The sequence below is a fragment of the Saimiri boliviensis genome, chromosome X (assembly GCF_048565385.1).
Source record: "Saimiri boliviensis isolate mSaiBol1 chromosome X, mSaiBol1.pri, whole genome shotgun sequence".
Lineage (NCBI taxonomy): Eukaryota > Metazoa > Chordata > Mammalia > Primates > Cebidae > Saimiri > Saimiri boliviensis.
The window spans coordinates 14,986,634-15,004,737 of NC_133470.1; the positions used below are offsets into that span (position 1 = coordinate 14,986,634).

The 18,104-nt window shown below is 41.7% G+C and overlaps 1 protein-coding gene across 1 annotated transcript in view; it reads right to left on the reverse strand.

Moving 5' to 3' along the window:
* Positions 1 to 237: 237 nt before the first annotated feature.
* The window catches only part of BEND2 (BEN domain containing 2), a 66,181-nt gene continuing 48,314 nt past the window's right edge, over positions 238 to 18,104 (reverse strand). Inside the window, 5 exon segments of the mRNA XM_074392129.1 lie at positions 238 to 467; positions 3,288 to 3,516; positions 5,250 to 5,371; positions 7,137 to 7,337; positions 10,060 to 10,200. Coding sequence (XP_074248230.1) covers positions 238 to 467; positions 3,288 to 3,516; positions 5,250 to 5,371; positions 7,137 to 7,337; positions 10,060 to 10,200 — 923 coding nt within the window.

An 18,104-nucleotide genomic window follows, 5' to 3' on the forward strand; every position in this document is an offset into this window, starting at 1 on the left:
CCCTGGCAGTCCATAGCTGGGAGCCAGTCAATAACCCCTTTCCTGTTCTAGTAAAGCCATTCAAGACAGAGCAATTAGCCCTAAGAACCAATGCAGCAAGAAATACAATTCATGATCTTGCTCCTTGCTGTACTCTAATGAGGGACTCAGTAAAAGTTCCATTCTCCTCAGAACAAACACAACCTGAATGGATTCTTCTTTCTGCCCTTTTCTTAAACACAATTGGCTTTCATTTATTCAGACATACTCTACATGTAACAAACCTCGGAGAGCATGAATCTTATTGGGATCAAGGGGATACAGGCCACGCCCCCGACTGCCATAGACATTACTTTGGATCAGGACATCTTCTGTGAAGAGTTTGTGAATAAGGTATCTAGCTGACAGGTTTGCGCGAGGCCTAGCTTTTGCCAAAGTCATTACTGAACGTGGCATCAGTATATTTCTGCGTGAATTTCCAAAATAGCCTAGAAGCAAAAGAGAAAGATGTCAATTTTCATAGTAGATATTAGGTTACATTATTTTTTAAAGTCTGAAACAGAAAGGTTGTTTTTTTCTGAATCGTTAGGCTCAGGAATTTGAGAGGTTAAAAGATTTAAGGCCTTACATTTTTATTTATTTTAAAGACTGAGTCTTGCTCTGTTGCCCAGGCTGGAATGCAGTAGCACAATCATGGCTCACTGCAGCCCCAACCTCCCAGGGCTCAAGTAATTCTCCTAGCTCAGCCACTCAAGTAGCTGGGACTACAGGCCCATTCCACCACAACCAGCTAATTTTTGTATCTTTTGTAGAGACAGGGTCTCATTTTGTTGCCTAGGCTGGTCTCGAACTTCCAGGCTCGAACGATCTTCCTGCCTTGGCCTCCCAAAGTGCTAGGATTACAATTATAAGCCATCGTGCCCAGCCTAAAGCTTTACGTTTTTAGTGGATTATGAGACAGCATGAGAAATGAGGTAGAAAGCACTGTGATTACACATGCTACCACGGTTCAACAGGAAGATTTAATATGCTGTTATCTTTTAGGATACAGTAAGTTTTAAAATTACATTTAGTAACAAATTCTAAGTAATTTAATACATTGTTTCCCTACTTACAAGAAATACTTTTTCAAAAATAAGCTTCATGATTCTTCCTGAAATAGTTATAATTTTTAAAATGTAGGTTTTCTATTTAGTCTTAAATTCATTTTAAAATCAACAAACTGCTAGTTCACTTTATATATTGTATCTTAGATACCTTATTTGAAGTGAAAAATAAGTTTTAAGACTTCATTACTCAACTCTACAGATTAATCATCTCTCCAGTCCACAGTGATTCAAATTAACTGTATTTGAAAAATATTATATTTTACACGTAACAAAGAATTGTTAAAGAAAATATATTAGAAAAATATAATTCTTATAAATCACTAAGTATATTCTTCATCTTAGAACATCCATCATTTAATGGGTGGCAATAAAAATTGTTGAATCATCCAGATTCAACATTTAGCAGGAGAGATTAGTTAGAAACACATTTAATGGGTCCAAAGACTTAACTCTGGGAGATTTACCTAGTAATATTTATCAAGGGTCAGGAAAAAATGTTAATACTCTTTAACCTGGTAATTCAATTTCTAAGAACCCAACCTAACATAATAATCCAAAGTATGGGAAAACCTCTCTGAATGGGCCAAGTGTGGTGGCTCACATCTGTAATCCCATACTTTTGGAGGCTGAGGCAGGTGGATCAGAAGTTTGAGATCAGCCTGACCAACATGGTGAACCCTGTCTCTACTAAAAATACAAAAAAATTAGCTGGTTGTGGTGGTACACATCTATAGTCTCAGCTACTCAGGAGGCTGAGGCAGAAGAATCATTTGAACCAGGAGGTGGAGGTTGCAGTGAGCCAAGATCATGCAACTGCACTCCACCCTGGGTGACAGAGCGAGACCCCATCTCAAAAAAAAAAAAAAATCTATCTGAATGAAGATTGTTTTTTTGCAGACTGATTTATAATCCCCTTCCAAAAAAAACCTCAAACGAAAACAACAACAACAAACAGAAACAAAGAAGGAGGCAATTAAATAAATTGGGGTATACTTAATTAATGGAATGCTATAATCCTATTAGGAGCAATGATTATGAAGACTGCAGATATTTGAGGAAAAACAGATACATATTACAACGTTAGAGAAGGAGAGTAATTATATGGGAATCATAATGTTTCAAAATGTTCATAGAAAAAAAACTGAAGGGAAATGAAAATACCTACAATGGTTTTTTTAAGGTATTTTGATTGTGGGAGTTTTTTCCCTCCTCTTAAAAATATTTTCCAATTTTTAAATAAAATGGCATAACAGACTCCACACACACTGCAGTGACTGCTTGGCTCACAGCAGGCTTAGTCGTCCTGTCCCCTTGTTATAGCTGAGTCAGGGTTAGAGACATGTGGCCCAAGTTCCCACAGTCTTGGGGCTGCTCTAGATCCTGCCTGCCTGCCTGAGGCTCGCTCAGTTCTTTGCTTCTTTGAATACAGGAGCTATTCAACCAGTGGCTTGTGTTGTTGTTTAATTTATCCAGTCTGTGTCTCTAGTGTACAATCTTAACAAATACAGTAGTTAGATTACTTTTATAATGGAAAAAATTAAAGATATAACATGTCAATAATTTCGTTTGAACAGGATCCCAGGTAGTATTCTACTTAGGGTTAACATGGGGGCAGGGTACAGACAGAATAAAGTTTTGCTACTTCAGGTGTCGCTCATCGGTATGGGTGATGCTAAAGCCCAGCACCCTGGGAGGATGCATTGGGAAGCACAAGTGGCAGGTGGCACAGTCACTACTGAACCACTACCACTTGACACCCATCAAAGCATGAGGTGCCGTTAGCAGACAGTTTAGCAGTGGGAGCACAATGTTCTGAGAGATGAGATTCACAAATTCGTGCCAAAAATCCTACTGCACACCTGCAATGTGCCAGGCATGCAGAGAACAAGAAGTGCATCTCAGCTGCAGCCCCTCCCCTTCACCATGGAGGACAGTGCCTTATCAGAGCTCACATGACCCAGTGAGTCGGCAAAGAGCTGCTTTCCATAGGAAAAATAACAATCAGTCTCAGAACCATGTGTCTATATATTTCATTAACTCATTAATAAAAGACATTAAATTGTTTCACTCTCTGATGAAATTTTTCAAACACACATAAAAGTAGAGAGAATAGTACAATGAGCCCCATAAACGCATCACTCTGGTACAACATTTATCAGCAAGAGAACTTATTTAAAAATACGTTTTTTAAAAACTCACCAAATGCTTCATTGGCTTCCTCTGGGTTAACAGTGGAAGGTTCTTGCATTTCTCCAGGGACAGCATTACTATTTGGCTGCAAGTTCTCATTTTCTCTCATTTCAGAGTCATTCATTGGTGGAAACATCCAAGAACTGCCTTCACCACCACCTCTGTCCCTTTGGTCATTTCTACTGGCAGATGCCAGTGCAACAGGGTTGGTAGAGTTTTTATTTTTGCCAATAGTTTTCTGTTGAAACACAAAACTATATCTATAAACAAAGTTCCACACCAAGAAAATATGTCTGTTCTACCACCTACCAGGCCCCTCAGGTTGCTAGGGAAGCAACTGCCTCTTAAAAAGGCAGGCTGAAGCTGTAGGAATACTGTGTGTCACAATACTATCTGGGAAGAAAGAAAGGGGTGGCTTCTTCCTCAAGCTGTCATGACCTCTGCTCCTTGGAGAACTTAGTAGCTCTGTCTACGGAACTGAATGAGAACTGCCAGTACACATTAAGTGCATAATAAACATTTCTCGAATAAACGAAGCAGTGAGTTTCTTGGGGATGACCACTTTTTGTTTCTCATGTTTTGTTTTCTTTTTCCCTAGTGGCTCTCAAGTCTGGCTGCATATTTGAATGATCTTCGGGATCTGTAAAAACAAATGGCTGTGCTGGACCCCACCCTAGGCAAATTCAGCCAGAATCTCTGGCGGTGGGAGCGGGGAGCTCAGGCAGTAGCAACTTTTTTTAAAAGTGTCTCGTTTGACTCTAATATGCATCCAGGGTTGACAACCACTGCTCTGGGTTAGACCTTCTTGAACTTTAGTGTGCACACAGCACCCTGGGAGAATGCTGGGGAGCCAGGGGCAGGGGACGGAAGTTGGGGAGGGTCTTGCTAAAATGCAAATTTTGCCTCTGAATCAAGACCCTGCACTTTTCACAAGCTTGCCAGGGGTCCACTGCTGCTGGGCTGTAGACCCACTCTGAGTGGCAAGGACCTGTTCCGTTTCCAGTCAAGCACACAGCAGGCCCTTGGCAGACACTGCTTCTCTTCTCTTCTGACACCTAAGCAAATATGCAAATTACCATTTTCCAGGCAGTGTCTTAATTTTACATTCAAATTGTTTAGGGTGCAATTTTTGAAGGCTATAAAACGGAATGTTAAAAATAAGCAGATTTGGTTTCAGGCAGATGGTGCTTGAGCTATCACTGAAATCAACCCGTTCACCAGGAAAACATACGCTCAGCTACAAATATTCTTGGCAAATTGTTTCCATAAACTTACTCTGGAGACACAGGAGTGACTAGACATGGCTAGAAGAAAAAGGGGTTGGTGGAAATTAGGAATTGTCATTAAGATACATGCTTCATCAGAAGACAACAGATATGACATTCTTCCCTAATGGCCCAGTTGTGGTAAAACAAACAAAAATCTCTAAAGTATTTTGAAGATAGACTGGAGGAGAGAGAAACTAGATTTCTGTTACCACGTAACTATATAAAGTGTACAATATCTGTAATCGTTTAACTCATGACATGCATTAGTTTTCACCAAGTTCCATCATCACTGAAAGTGAACAAGTAATGAAGTGCCTGCATTTTCTTCTGCATCCACTCAGCTACCATTGAAACAGCCAAGGAGCACACACCTAGCTCCTTTTTGTGTTTCTCAGTGAGATACTGAAAAAGATTTGCTGAATATCTTTGTAGCTGAAACTTTTTTCCAGTATTATCCTTGGCTTCAAATATACTAATTACAGCACTTTGATTTATCTTTAGGATATTTTTATAGAGCATAAATATCAAAAAAGTAAAATAAACATGAAGTATGCTTTTGAAAGAACATCCCATGCCCCCTAAATTAAGTTAATGAGATTTTTAGCACATGGCCTGAAGAGCCTGTACATCACTATCAGTTCTGGAGCTGTACACAGTACAAACTCAGGCAACAGTTACCATATTTAGATGAAAAATAACTTACTGGAGTCATCTTGGCTTCAGAACATAAACAGTAGATCACAGCATTGATACCAGAAATACAGTCTTGCCAGTCTTTTCCATGTTCACACAAATCACAGGTAGGAAAAATCGTTGCCAGATATTCTGCAAACAGCAGAAAGTATTCAAGAAAATTAGAAAAAAATTTACAAACTAATGAAAAAAATGGTTTATTTAAATACTGACTTTTAGATGGTTCCATTGTGTAATGGTGAGCACTCTGGACTCTTAAATACTGACTTTTTCTACTTCTCATCCTTTTCTCTTATTCTTTCTGAGAGTTTAGAAATTCCACCCAATAAAGATGCTTTGCTGAATTATTTCCCCTACCATGAGATCCCCTAAAATACTGACATAGGGAGCTAATATTGAGCTGTTGGTGCTCAAAAAAGAAGTGTGCAGGTCAGGTGCAGTGGCTCGTGTCTGTAACCCCAGTGTTTTGGGAGGTCAAAGCAGAAGGATCACTTGAGACCAGGGGCTTGAGAACAGTTTGGGCAGCAAAGTGAGAGCCCATCTCTAGAAAAAAAAATACAAAACTTAGCTGGGTATGGTGGCATGCACCTGTGGGCCTAGCTACTCAGGAGGCTGGGAAAGATTGCTTGAGCCCAAGAGTTCGAGGCTTCACCGAGCTATGATCACACCACTACACTCCAGCCTGGGCAACAGAGCCAGACCCCGTGTCTAAAAACAAATTATAAGTGTGAAACCAAATGTTGACTTTTTCAGGGTGCTCCAACCATTTAATAACTCAGTGGATAAATCAGAGCTAAAAGGAAACATATCAAGAGAAAATAGTGTTACTGCAAACATGATTACACCAGGGGCTCACTCATCGTGTCTATCTTCCCCAGCTCTTCCCTCTGTCTAGAACATCCTCCTGTTCCCTCTACCTAGTGAAGGAGTCCAGAATCCAGCTCAAACGTCCTGTCCTTAGCTAAGCCTTCCCCAACTTCCTCAAAGCAGCTGCTCTGAGCTTCCCCAACACTACCGCAGTGGACTGGGATGCATCTGTTTCTATCAACATGTCCCTTTCTAGACTATGAGCTCCTTGTAGACAGAAACACTTATTCATTGCAGTATCCTTAGTACCCATGAGTTCTAGGATCTCAATACACAAGTCTGGAAGGGAGGAGGCTAAAAAGAACTCATCATAAAATTCTATTTCTGTGTTGCTAGTCACTAGTACTGACAAGTCTTTTATTCCCCCACCTTTTGGCAGGGGGGAACTTTTTCTTTTTTTTTTTTTTTTTTTTTAGTAGCAAGTTTCAGGACTAAAGAACTGACTTAGTACTAACTATAAATAACTATAATAGATGAGGCTTGTCTTATTCAACTATTCAAGTCAATGGACAAGTTTTATTCTTTAGAAATTGTTACCAGTTAATTATTATTATTATTACTATTATTATTAACACAGAGTCTCCTTCTATTGCCCAGGCTGGAGTGCAGGGGTGCAATCTCTGCTCACTGCAACCTCCACCTCATGGGTTCAAGCGATTCTCCTGCCTCAGCCTCCCGAGTAGCTGGGACTACAGGCACACGCCACCAAGCCCAGCTAGTTTTTTCGCATTTTTTTTTTACTAGATACAGAGTTTCACCATATTGGCTAGGCTGGTCTCAAACTCATGACCTCATGATCCATTCACCTTGGCCTACCAAAGTGCTGGGATTACAGGCATGAGTCACTGCGCCCAGCCCCAGTTACATACTATTAAGTTGTAAAATCAGGATCAGACAGGTGAAAAAAAATGAATAGTTTTAAGATTTACACAGACTTCATTATAACATTCATTATATGACCAATAACATTCATTATATGACCAAATGATTATTAAAAATAGGATTCCATCATCACTTTATGTACACATACCTCTAATTGCAGCTATTTTGTTTGGGTTGAGGGATTGATAGTCTTTCAAATGGATATCCTCTGAGCTGCTAATCATGATTTTCTTGGAGAACAAAGCCTGAACCAAGTAGCAGGCTGCATGCTTAGGTTTGGCCATATTTTGTGTGGCCAGCAAATGAACGTTAAGTACCTTGACATCTCTTTTTGGATCACCAAGATAGCCTTTAAAAATACAGAGAAAAAGGAACATCCTTAGTTTTGTCAAAGGGTACCCTGAAAGTACCCAAGAGAATTAAACTGATTTCTTTCTTCTTTTCCTTCAAATAAGGCAAGTGCCGATAAACTGATTTCTAATTCATGAATTTCTACTTGGATGAATTTTTTTCTACACTTATCTCTCTTCCTTTTCCTTAAATGGCTCTTTGACACCATCTGACAAACTGTCAACATTCTTCACTTCTGCTGATCTTGAGCTTGCTGTATTGAACTACTCTGTTCGCTAGCTTGAACACACATCATTGTTAGGCTGCAGGTACATATGTAAACATGTTGCCCTGAGTTCCCATTGCTCCGTTTCGCACTCTAAAAGTACACTCTAGAGCCATTCTACTGGATGAGTGGATGTTCCCTGAAGACAACGTTGAAAACATGAGTGGGAATCATTAAGAAATTTTTCAAAAAGCTAGCGTTTTTAAGTACTTCCTATATATCAGGCATGTGCTAATTATTTTACATCTATGCACTAGCTAAGTTTCATCATTCTAACAATTCTAGCATTATTCCCATCCCATTATTTCCAAATGAAGAGACCGAGGCCCAGAAAAGATAAGTTATTTGAAAAGGTCACACTGCTAGTTACAGAACCAGTTTTAAAATCTGTTTATGAGTCAGCTGCTCTAAACCATGAATCTTCTACTAACATCTTCCATTCTTTATCCTATTTTTTTAAAGACAAATTGAAGTCATACATTAGGTATAGTTTAAATCCTGCTTTTTCAGTTAATACTATATTTTAAGCATTTTTCTGTTTTCATCTTTTTTTAACTCTGCATTCCTGTCATCATGATTTTCCTCACAAGTGACATTTATGTTGTACTTACATCCCAAGCATTAAGAGTTTTAAATGCATTGTCCCACTTGGTCCTCATAATTCTATGAAGTAGAAACTATTATTTTAGTCACTTCACGGCTGAAGAAACTAATATTTAGGTTAGGAAAGTGGCTGAGGGTCATAAGGTTAGTAAGACACAGAGCTGGGATTTAAAGTCAAGCAGGCAGACGTGAGAGCTCATGCCCTCAACCATTAGGCTTTACTGTCTCACAAGCTGTGGATATACCAGAGGTCAAGTGATTAATTCTCTTATCATCATTTATTTTTTTGTTTCCAATTTTTCCCAATGATTCTGTCAAAGACATTCTTGTAACAAAATTTTCATGCAATTTTTAAATTACACTTTCAGATAGAAGTGAGATTACAGAGTCAACTGGCATAAATGTTTTTATGCCTTTTTCTAAAAACTATCTTTCAGAAAGTTTGCACCAATGTATACTTCTAGCAATGTATCAGAGTGCCCATTTTAATACAGAGATGCAACTTTTTATTTCTGGTTTTGTTTTTTTAGCTGGAGTACAGTGGCATGATCATAGCTCACTATAGCCTCAACCTTCTGGGTTCAAGTGATCCTCCCACCTCAGCCTCCCAAGTAGCTGGGATTAAAGGCACATGCCACCATGCCTGGCTAATTTTTTGTATTTTCTGTAGAAATGGGGTTTTGCTATGTTGCCCATGCTGGTCCCAAACTCCTGCGATTTGCACACCTCAGCCTCCCAGATTGCTGGGATTAACAAGCCTGAGCCACCATGCCTGGCTGAGACCACAATTTTTTGAAATGTCTTCTACTTTGAGTAGCAAAATAATTTAAAGGAATAAGCTCTCCTCTAGGAAGGGAGTCAACAAACTACAGTCCACTGGCCCATCCCCGCACCGATCCATGTGAAAGGTATGCTGGCCCATGGCCACTCCTATTCATTCGCCTATGGGCTGAGACTGCTTTTATGTTACAACAGCAGAGGTGGGTATTTGTGACAGACAATACTATCTAGCCCTTCACATAAAAGGTCTCCTGACCCCTGTTCTAGGACATTAACAAGAAATAAGCTGCTTAGAAGTTGAGACAAAAGTGAACTGACTATAAAATATTTGCAACGGTTACCCTTAGAAGCCACAGAGCTTGGGGGCCCCTCATCTCTGCCACTGTGGCTTGGCAGGCAGTATAGTGGACTGGTAAGAAACATGAGCTTTAGGCCAGGCACGGTGGCTCATGCCTATAATCCTAGCACCTTGGGAGGCCGAGGCAGCAGATCAGTTGAGGCTAGGCATTCGAGACCAGCCTGGCCAAAATGGCAAAACCCCATCTCTACTGAAAATCCAAAAATTAGCTGGGCATGGTGGTGGATGCTTGTAATTCCAGCTACTTGGGAGGCTAAGGCAGGAGAATTGCTTGAACCTGGGAGGCAGAGGTTGCAGTGAGCCAAGATCATGCCACTGCACTCCAGGCTAGGCAACAGAACAAGACTCCACCTCAAAAAAAAAAAAAAAAAAAAGAAAAGAAAGGAAAAAGAAACATGAGTTTTAAAGTCAGAGAAAGCTAAGACAGAGCTCCAGAAGTCCTACTCACCAGCTCTGTGACCTTGGGGATGGGAGTAATAAAGGTGTCAACACCATAGAGTCATTATGGGTATAAGTGGAGAAGAGGCATGCCAATTGTTCAGCACAGTGCCTTGCATGTAATACACATTTAATAAACATTAGTCATCATTCTGAGTATCACCTCAAACCTGTCCTCAAAATAGGAAACACACAACTTCTACTGTCTTGCATCAAGGAAGTGAAAGAATGTAGCTCAAATAGTGGCACTTATAATGTGTGTCACTTCAAACTCACCATACTTGGGAAGGATACAGACAGATGATGAAGAAGAATCCTGGCCACTGTCAATGTCCAATAAAGTTGAGCAATCCACTGTGTTGAGGCTGTTTTCCACGCCAGTGTCTACTTTTACCAACGTGTCTAGAGGTAATTGTACTGAAAGAAAAAGAACTCTCAACTGAGAACTCTACATCCAGCAAAACTGTTTTTCAGGTACAGAGGGGAAATACACTCTCAGACAAAAAAAAAAAAAAAAAAAAAAAAAAAAAAAAAAAATCTAAAAATATTTGTCGCCAGCAGACCTACTCTTTATTTTTTTTAGACTCTGTTGCTCAGGCTGGAGTGCAACAGCATGATCTCAGTTCACTGCAACCTCCACCCAATTCTCGTGCCTCAGTCTTCTGAGTCACCAGAACTACAGGTGCCCACCACCTAACTAATTTTTGTAATTTTAGTAGACATGGGGTTTCGACATGTTGGCCAGGCTGGTCTTGAACTTCTGACCTCAAGTGATCCACCTGCCTCAGCCTCCCAAAGTGCTGGAGATCTACTCTTAAAGAATGGCTAAAGGAAGACCTCCAAACAAAAAGGTTATGATGATAGAAGGCATAGTGGCAATCAGAAAGGAAGAAAAAATAGAAAAATGCAGGTGGAGAAATAAGCATGCGGAGAAATGGAACAGCCACACTGCAAAACAATTACTACATTTGTAATTATAATTACTATTACTGTAATTATTTTTATAATTTAAAATATGGTAATTAATTATAGTTTTTTTTTAAAGAAACTGCTAAACTGTCCATCTTATTTCTCTGAGTTAAGCACCTAAGAGTGAAATTGATGGAAATTTCACTCTTAGGCATTTAACCCAGAGAAATAAGAGCTCATGTTGACACAAAAACATGTACATGAGTATCCTCGGCAGCTTTATTTGTGATAGCCAAAAACCTGAAAACAGCCCAAGTGTCCTTCAATAGGTGAATGGTTAAAGAAACTGGTAAATCCATACCACAGAATACTATTCAGCAATAAATATGAAGAATAGAAAGAGCAGAAAGATGGGCAATACAAAACTATCATGAGTTCTCTAAATCATATCGAATGACTGAAACAAAAATGAAAACACCATCTGATACCTATGACAATGATATTTAAAGGTGGGGAGAGCAAAGGAACCTAAGTGGAATTAAAGTTTAAACACTTCATTCTAGGTGGTTGAATGTTAATTCCAAAAGGCAGTGATAAGTCACATATGTATACAGTAACAGTCAGAGCACCTACTAGGAAAACTGCACAAAGCAATATACTCAAAAACAAACAAATCAAGATGGAATACTTAAATTGTTCAAATAACTCACAGGAAAGCAAGAAAAAGAAAAGGAGAATGAGAAACAGAGAAAAGAAATAGAAAAATAATAAAATAGAAGGCTTAAACCCAGTATCAATAATTACCTTAAATGCAAATGATCTAAATACAACAATTAAGTAGCAGCAATTGGCAAAGTAGATAAAAAACAAGACCCTCGATTGCCAGGTAGTGTTAATGAAAACAAAACAAAACAAAAAAACAAGACCCAACTATATGCTTTTTATAAGAAACTCTACAAATTCAATAACCTAAGTAGGTTAAAAGTAAAAGAATGAAAAATATATACCATGTGATATGGTTTGGATTTGTATCCCTGCCCAAACCTCATGTTAAATTGGAGGAGGGGCCTGGTTGGAGGTAATTGGATAATATGGGCAGATTTCCCCCTTGCTGTTCTCATGAGACTACGTGAGTTCTCTCGAGATCTGATGGTTTAAAAGTGTGTGGCACTTCCCTATTTGTGTTCGCTCTTGCTCTCGCTCTCGCTCGCTCTCTCTCTCTCTCTCTCTCTCTCCCTCCCTCTCTCTCTCCTGCTACCATGTGAAGAAGGTGCTTGCTTCCCCTTCACCTTCTGCCATGACAGTAAATTTCCTGAGGTCTCTCAGTCATGCTTCCTGTTAAGGCTATGGAACTGTGAGTCAATTAAACATCTTTTCTTCATAAATTACCCAGTCTCAGGTACTTCTTTACAGCAGTGTGAAAATGGACTAGTGCACCATGCAAAATTAATCCAAAAAAAAAAGAAAGCAGAGTGGCTATATTGGTATCAGATAAAATAAGCAGACTTCAGAGCAAAGAAAGTTACTGAGACAAATAAAGACACTACATAACAATAAAAGGGTTAACCCCCAGAAAAATATAATGATCCTCAATATGCTCACACCAATCAAAAGTGTCTCAAAATATATAAAGCAAAAACTTGAAAGAGTAGAAAGGAAAAATAGACAAATCCACAATTATATTGAAGACCTCAACACCTACCTCTCAGCAACTGACAGAACAACCAGACAGAGGCCAGGCACAAGGGGTTCATACCTATAATCCCAGCACTTTGGGAGGCTGAGATGGGCAGATCACCTGAGGTCACGAGTTGGAGACCAGCCTGGCCAACACGGTGAAACCCCATCTCTACCAAAAATACAAAAATTAGCCAGGCGTGGTGGTGCATGCCTGTAGTCCCAGCTACTCAGGAGGCTGAGGCCCCAGAATCACTTGAATCTAGGAGGCAGAGGTGAGCCAAGATCATGCCAATGCACTCCAGCCTGGGTGACAGAGCGAAACTCTGTCTCAAAAAAAAAAAAAAAAAAAAAAAAAAAAAACCAGACAGAAAACCAGCAAGGACAAAGAAGACCTGAATAACATACAACCAACCAACAGGATTTTCATTATAGAGCATTTCACCTAATAAAAGCATAATACACATTTTTTTTCAAATGCCTATGGAACATTCACCAAGACAGACTACATCCTGAGCCAGAGGAAAAAACCTCAATAAATCTAAAAGAATTGAAATCATATAGAGTATATTTTCTGACCACAGTGGAACCAAACTAGAAATCAGTAACAGACAAGAGAAAAATCTATAAACACTTGGAAATTAAACAGCAAACTCCTAAATAATCCATGTGTCAAAGAGAAGTCTCCAAGGAAATTTAAACATACACAGGGCACGGCTCAGGAGCAAGATGGCCTAATAGAAGCCTCCACTGGTTGTTCTCCACACAAGAGCACTAAATTTAACAACTATCTACCAAAAAAAGCACCTTAATAAGAACCAAAATCATCGTATGTCTCTGCTCAGCCACAGTGGGATAAGGCACCAAGTGGACTCTTGGGGGTCCCTGATTCCAGGCCTTGGCTCTTAGATGGCATTTCTGGCCCTGCCCTGAGCCACAGGGGAACCCACTGCCCTGAAGGGTGAGTCCCAGGCCTGGCAGCATTCACCACAAGCTGAGCGAACAGCAGTTGTGTCCTGGCAGTACCCATCATGGGCCTGTGGCAGTGGTGGTCACAAGGAGAGATTTCTCTGCTTGTAGATAGGGGAGGGAAGAGTAGGAAGGACTTTGTCTTGTGGCTTGGGTGGCAGCTCAGCCACAGTAGAACAGAGTACCAGGTAGATTCCTAAGGTCTGCAGCTCCAGGCCTTGGTTTCTGATTGGCCCCTCTGGACCCACCCAGGGATAGGGGAAACTCACTGTCCTAAAGGGAAGGACACAAGCCTGACTGGCTTTACCACCTACTGATTGTAGAGACTGAGGGCCTTGAGCAAACATATGCTATAACCAGGTAGTAGTTACAGTAAGCTTCAGGCAAGACTCAGACTCAGGGCTCTACTGGTTTCAGGTCTGACCCAGAACTGTTCCAGCGGTGGTGGCCACAGGGGTATTTGCGTCATCCTTCCCCCGGCTCTAGGCAGCTCAGCATAGAGAGAGACTCCTTTGTTTGGGAGAACGTAAAGGAAGAGGCTGGGCACAGTGGCTCACTCCCAGCACTTTGGGAGGCTGAGGTGGGCAGATTACCTGAAGTGAGAAGTTCCAGACCAACCTGGCCAACATGGTGAAGCCCCGTCTCTACTAAAATTACCAAAATTAGCTGGGAATGGTGATACACACCTGTAATCCCAGCTACCTGGGAGGCTGAGGCAAGAAAATTGCTTGAACCCAGGAAGTGAAGATTGCAGTGAGCTGAGATCGCACTACTGCACTCCAGCCTGGGCAACAGAGTGAGACTCTCTCAAAAAAAGAACAAGAGTCTCTGCCTGGTAATCCAGAGAATTCTTCTGGATCTTAACCAAGATCACCAAGGTGGCACCTCTACAAGTCTTCAAGAGCCATTGGGTTACTGTGCTTGGGGTGCCCCCTGATGCAGATACAGCTTCAGTGACCAAAAACTTAGATAACAACACCCAAGTCCCTTTGAATACCTGGAAAGCCTTTCCAAGAAGGATGGCACAAGTAAGCCCAGACTGCAAAGACAACAATAAATATCTAACTCTTCAATGCCCGGACAGATGAATATCCACAAGCATCAACTCCATCCAGGAACACATGACCTCACCAAACAAATGAAATAAGGCACCAGGGACCAATCCCAGAGAAACAGAGATATCTGACCTTTTCAACACAGAATTCAAAATAGCTGTTTTGAGGAAACTCAAAGAAATTCAAGACAACACAGAGAAGGAATTCAGAATTCTATCAGATTTTAACAAACAGACTAAAATAAAAAGTATCAAGCAGAAATTCTGAAGTTGAAAAATGTGGTTGACATCCTGAAGAACGCATCAGGGTCTCTTACTAGCACAGGAGTCCCCAGAGTTTTTACACAGGGGGCCAGTTCACTGTCCCTCAGACCGTTGGAGGGCCGCCACATACTGTGCTCCTCTCACTGACCACCAATGAAAGAGGGGCCCCTTCCTGAAGTGCAGCGGGGGGCTGGATAAATGGCCTCAGGGGGCCGCATGCGGCCCGCAGGCCGTAGTTTGGGGATGCTTGTACTAGCAGAACTGGTCAAGCAGAAGAAAGAATTAGTGAGCTCGAAGACAAGCTATTTGAAAACACAAAGGAGACAAAAGAAAAAAGAATGAAGCATGTCTACAAGGTCTAGAAAACAGTCTCAAAAAGGCAAATATAAGAGTTACTGGCCTTAAAGAGGACATAGAGAGAAAGATGGGGTAGAATATTTAGTCAAAAGGATAGGCTGGACCAGGCATGGTGGCTCATGCCTGTAATCCCAACACTTTGGGAGGCTGAGGTGGGCAGATCATCTGAGGTCAGGAGTTCGAGACCACTCTGGCCAACATAGTGAAACCCCATCTCTACTAAAAATACAGAAATTAGCCAGGCGTGGTGGCAGGTGCCTATAGTCCCAGCTACTCAGGAGGCTGAGGCAGGAGAATCACTTGAACCCAGGAGCAGATGTTGCAGTGAGCCAAGATTGTGCCACTGCACTCCAGCCTAGGCAACAGAGTGAGACTCTGTCTCAAAAAAAAAAAAAAAAAAACATTGGATGGGAGGCAGTGGCTCATGCCTATAATCCTAGCACTTCAGAAGGCCGAGGTGGGCAGATTACCTGAGCTCAGGAGTTCAAGACCAGCCTGGGCAACATGGCAAAACCCTGTTTCTACTAAAAATACAAAAAATTAGCCAAGCGTGGTGGCGTGTGCCTGTAATCCCAGCTACTTGGGAGGCTGAGGCATGAGAATCACGTGAACCCAGGAGGCAGAGGTTGCAGTGAGCTGAGATCATACCACTGTACTCCAACCTAGGCAACAGGGCAAGACTCTCAAAAAATTTTTTTAAAAAAAGATAATAGAAATTGGGGGTTCAATCCAAGATGGCCAATTAGGAGCAGCTCAGGATTGCAGCTCCCAGTGAAAGCGCAGAGGGTGAGTGGATGCTGCATTTCCAGACGGATTTTTATTGCCCACAGACCAGGAGATTCCCAGGCAGAGGAGCCCCACGGGTCGCCAGCACAGCTCGGCTGCTTGGCCAGCGCCCCAGGGTGGCAGTTCTCCGTACATAATACACAGGTCCAGGCACCATTTTAGCTGGCAATTGGAGTTCCAGGAAGGCATAGGTGCGCACTCATCTGATTAAAAAGGGGACTGAAACAGGGAGCCAGGCCAGGAGATTCCCAGGCAAAAAAATGCGCGAATCTCAGCACCGCTGTTTCAGCCAGCAAAGCGGGTCACCGCACGGGAAATCACACGGATCCCGGTGCCTTTTCAACAGGCGACTGGAACACCTGGGAGAGAGTTGACCATTCAACTTAAAAAAAAGGCTCTGAGGCAGGGAGCCAGGTGATCAGGCTTGGCTGGTCCCACCCCCATAAAAAAATGGCAATTGGAAACACTCTGAGTTGAGAGTTTCACAGCAAGCACAGCTGAACCCGGGAAGGTCCAGCTCTGTGGGAGGGGTGTCCGCCACTACCGAGGCACTCCACCAATATGAAGGTAGTCCCCCATTGCTGAGGCAGACCGCCATTGCCAAGGCAACCCACCATTACAGAGAGAGTCCAGATTACAAAGGTGGGCTGGCTTTGCCAAGGCAGTTCTAACTACACCCATATAAACAGGACTGCAGGGAAGTTCACACAGCAGCTGGGCAGAGCCAACAGCAGTTCAGCAAAGCTCCTGCAGGCAGACAGTAACTAGGCTGCCTCCTCGCTAGGCAGGGCAGCCCTGATAAAAAGGCAGCAGCACAACGGAAACTCATAAATAAAGCCCTAACTCCCCAGGACAGAGCACCTAGGGAATTTTTTAAAAGGGGGTTTATGAGTTCTGCTGCAGCAGACTTAAACGTACCTGCGCAGCAGCTCTAAATGAACAATGGAGCTCACAGCTCAGCACTTGAGCTCCTATAAAGGACAGACTGTCTCCTCAAGCAGCTCCCTGATCCCTGTATATCCAAAGAGTCAACTCATAAAGGAGAGCTCAGGCTGACATTTGGTGGTATCCTTCTGGGACAAAGATAGCAGAAGAAGAAACTGGCAGCAACCCTTACTGTTCTGCAGCCATCACAGGTGATCCCCAGGCAAGCAGGGCCTGGAATGGACCTCAGCAGTCCTACAGCAGAGGGGCCAGCCTGTTAGAAGGAAAACTAAGAAACAGAAGGAAATAACTTCATCATCAACAAACTGGATGTCCACTCAGAGACCCCATCTGAAAGTCAACAACTACAAAGACAACAGGTGGATAAATCCACAAAGATGGGAAGAAACCAGTGCAAAAAGGATGAAAACACCCGAAACCAGAACGCCTCTCCTCCTACAAGGAATCACAACTCCTCATCAGCAAGGGACAAGGCTGGATGGAGAATAAGTGTGATGAATTGACAGAATCAGGCTTCAGAAGGTGGGTAATAAGAAACTTCTGTGAGCTAAAAGAACATGTTCTAACCCAATGCAAAGAAACTGAGAACCTTGAAAAAAGATTTGATGAAATGCTAACGAGAATAGACAACTTAGAGAAGAATATAAGTGAACTGATAGAGCTGAAAAACACAACATGAGAACTTCGTGAAGCACGCACAAGTTTCAACAGCTGAATTGACCAAGCAGAAGAAGGATATCAGAGGTTGAAGATCAACTCGATGAAATAAAATGAGAAGGGAAGATTAGAGAAAAAAGGATAAAAAGGAATGAACAAAGTCTCCAAGAAGTATGGGACTATGTGAAAAGATCTAATCTACGTTTGATAGGTGTACCTGAATGTGATGGAGAGAATGAATCCAAGCTGGAAAATACTCTTCACGATATCATCCAGGAAATCTTCCCCAACCTAGCAAGGCAGGCCAATATTCAAGTCCAGGAAATACAGAGAACACCACAAAGATATTCCTCAAGAAGAGCAACCCCAAGGCACATAATCAGATTCACTAGGGTTGAAATGAAGGAGAAAATCTAAGGGAAGCCAGAGAGAGAGGTTGGATTACCCACAAAGGGAAGCCCATCAGACTCACAGCAGATCTCTCAGAAGAAACCCTACAAGGCAGAAGAGAGTGGGGGCCAATATTCAACATCCTTAAAGAAAAGAACTTTCTTTTTTTTTTTTTTTTTTTTTTTTTTTTTATTGCATTTTAGGTTTTGGGGTACATGTGATGAACATGCAAGATTGTTGCATAGGTACACACATGGCAGTGTGCTTTGCTGCCTTCCGTCCCCTCACCTGTATCTGTCATTTCTCTCCATGC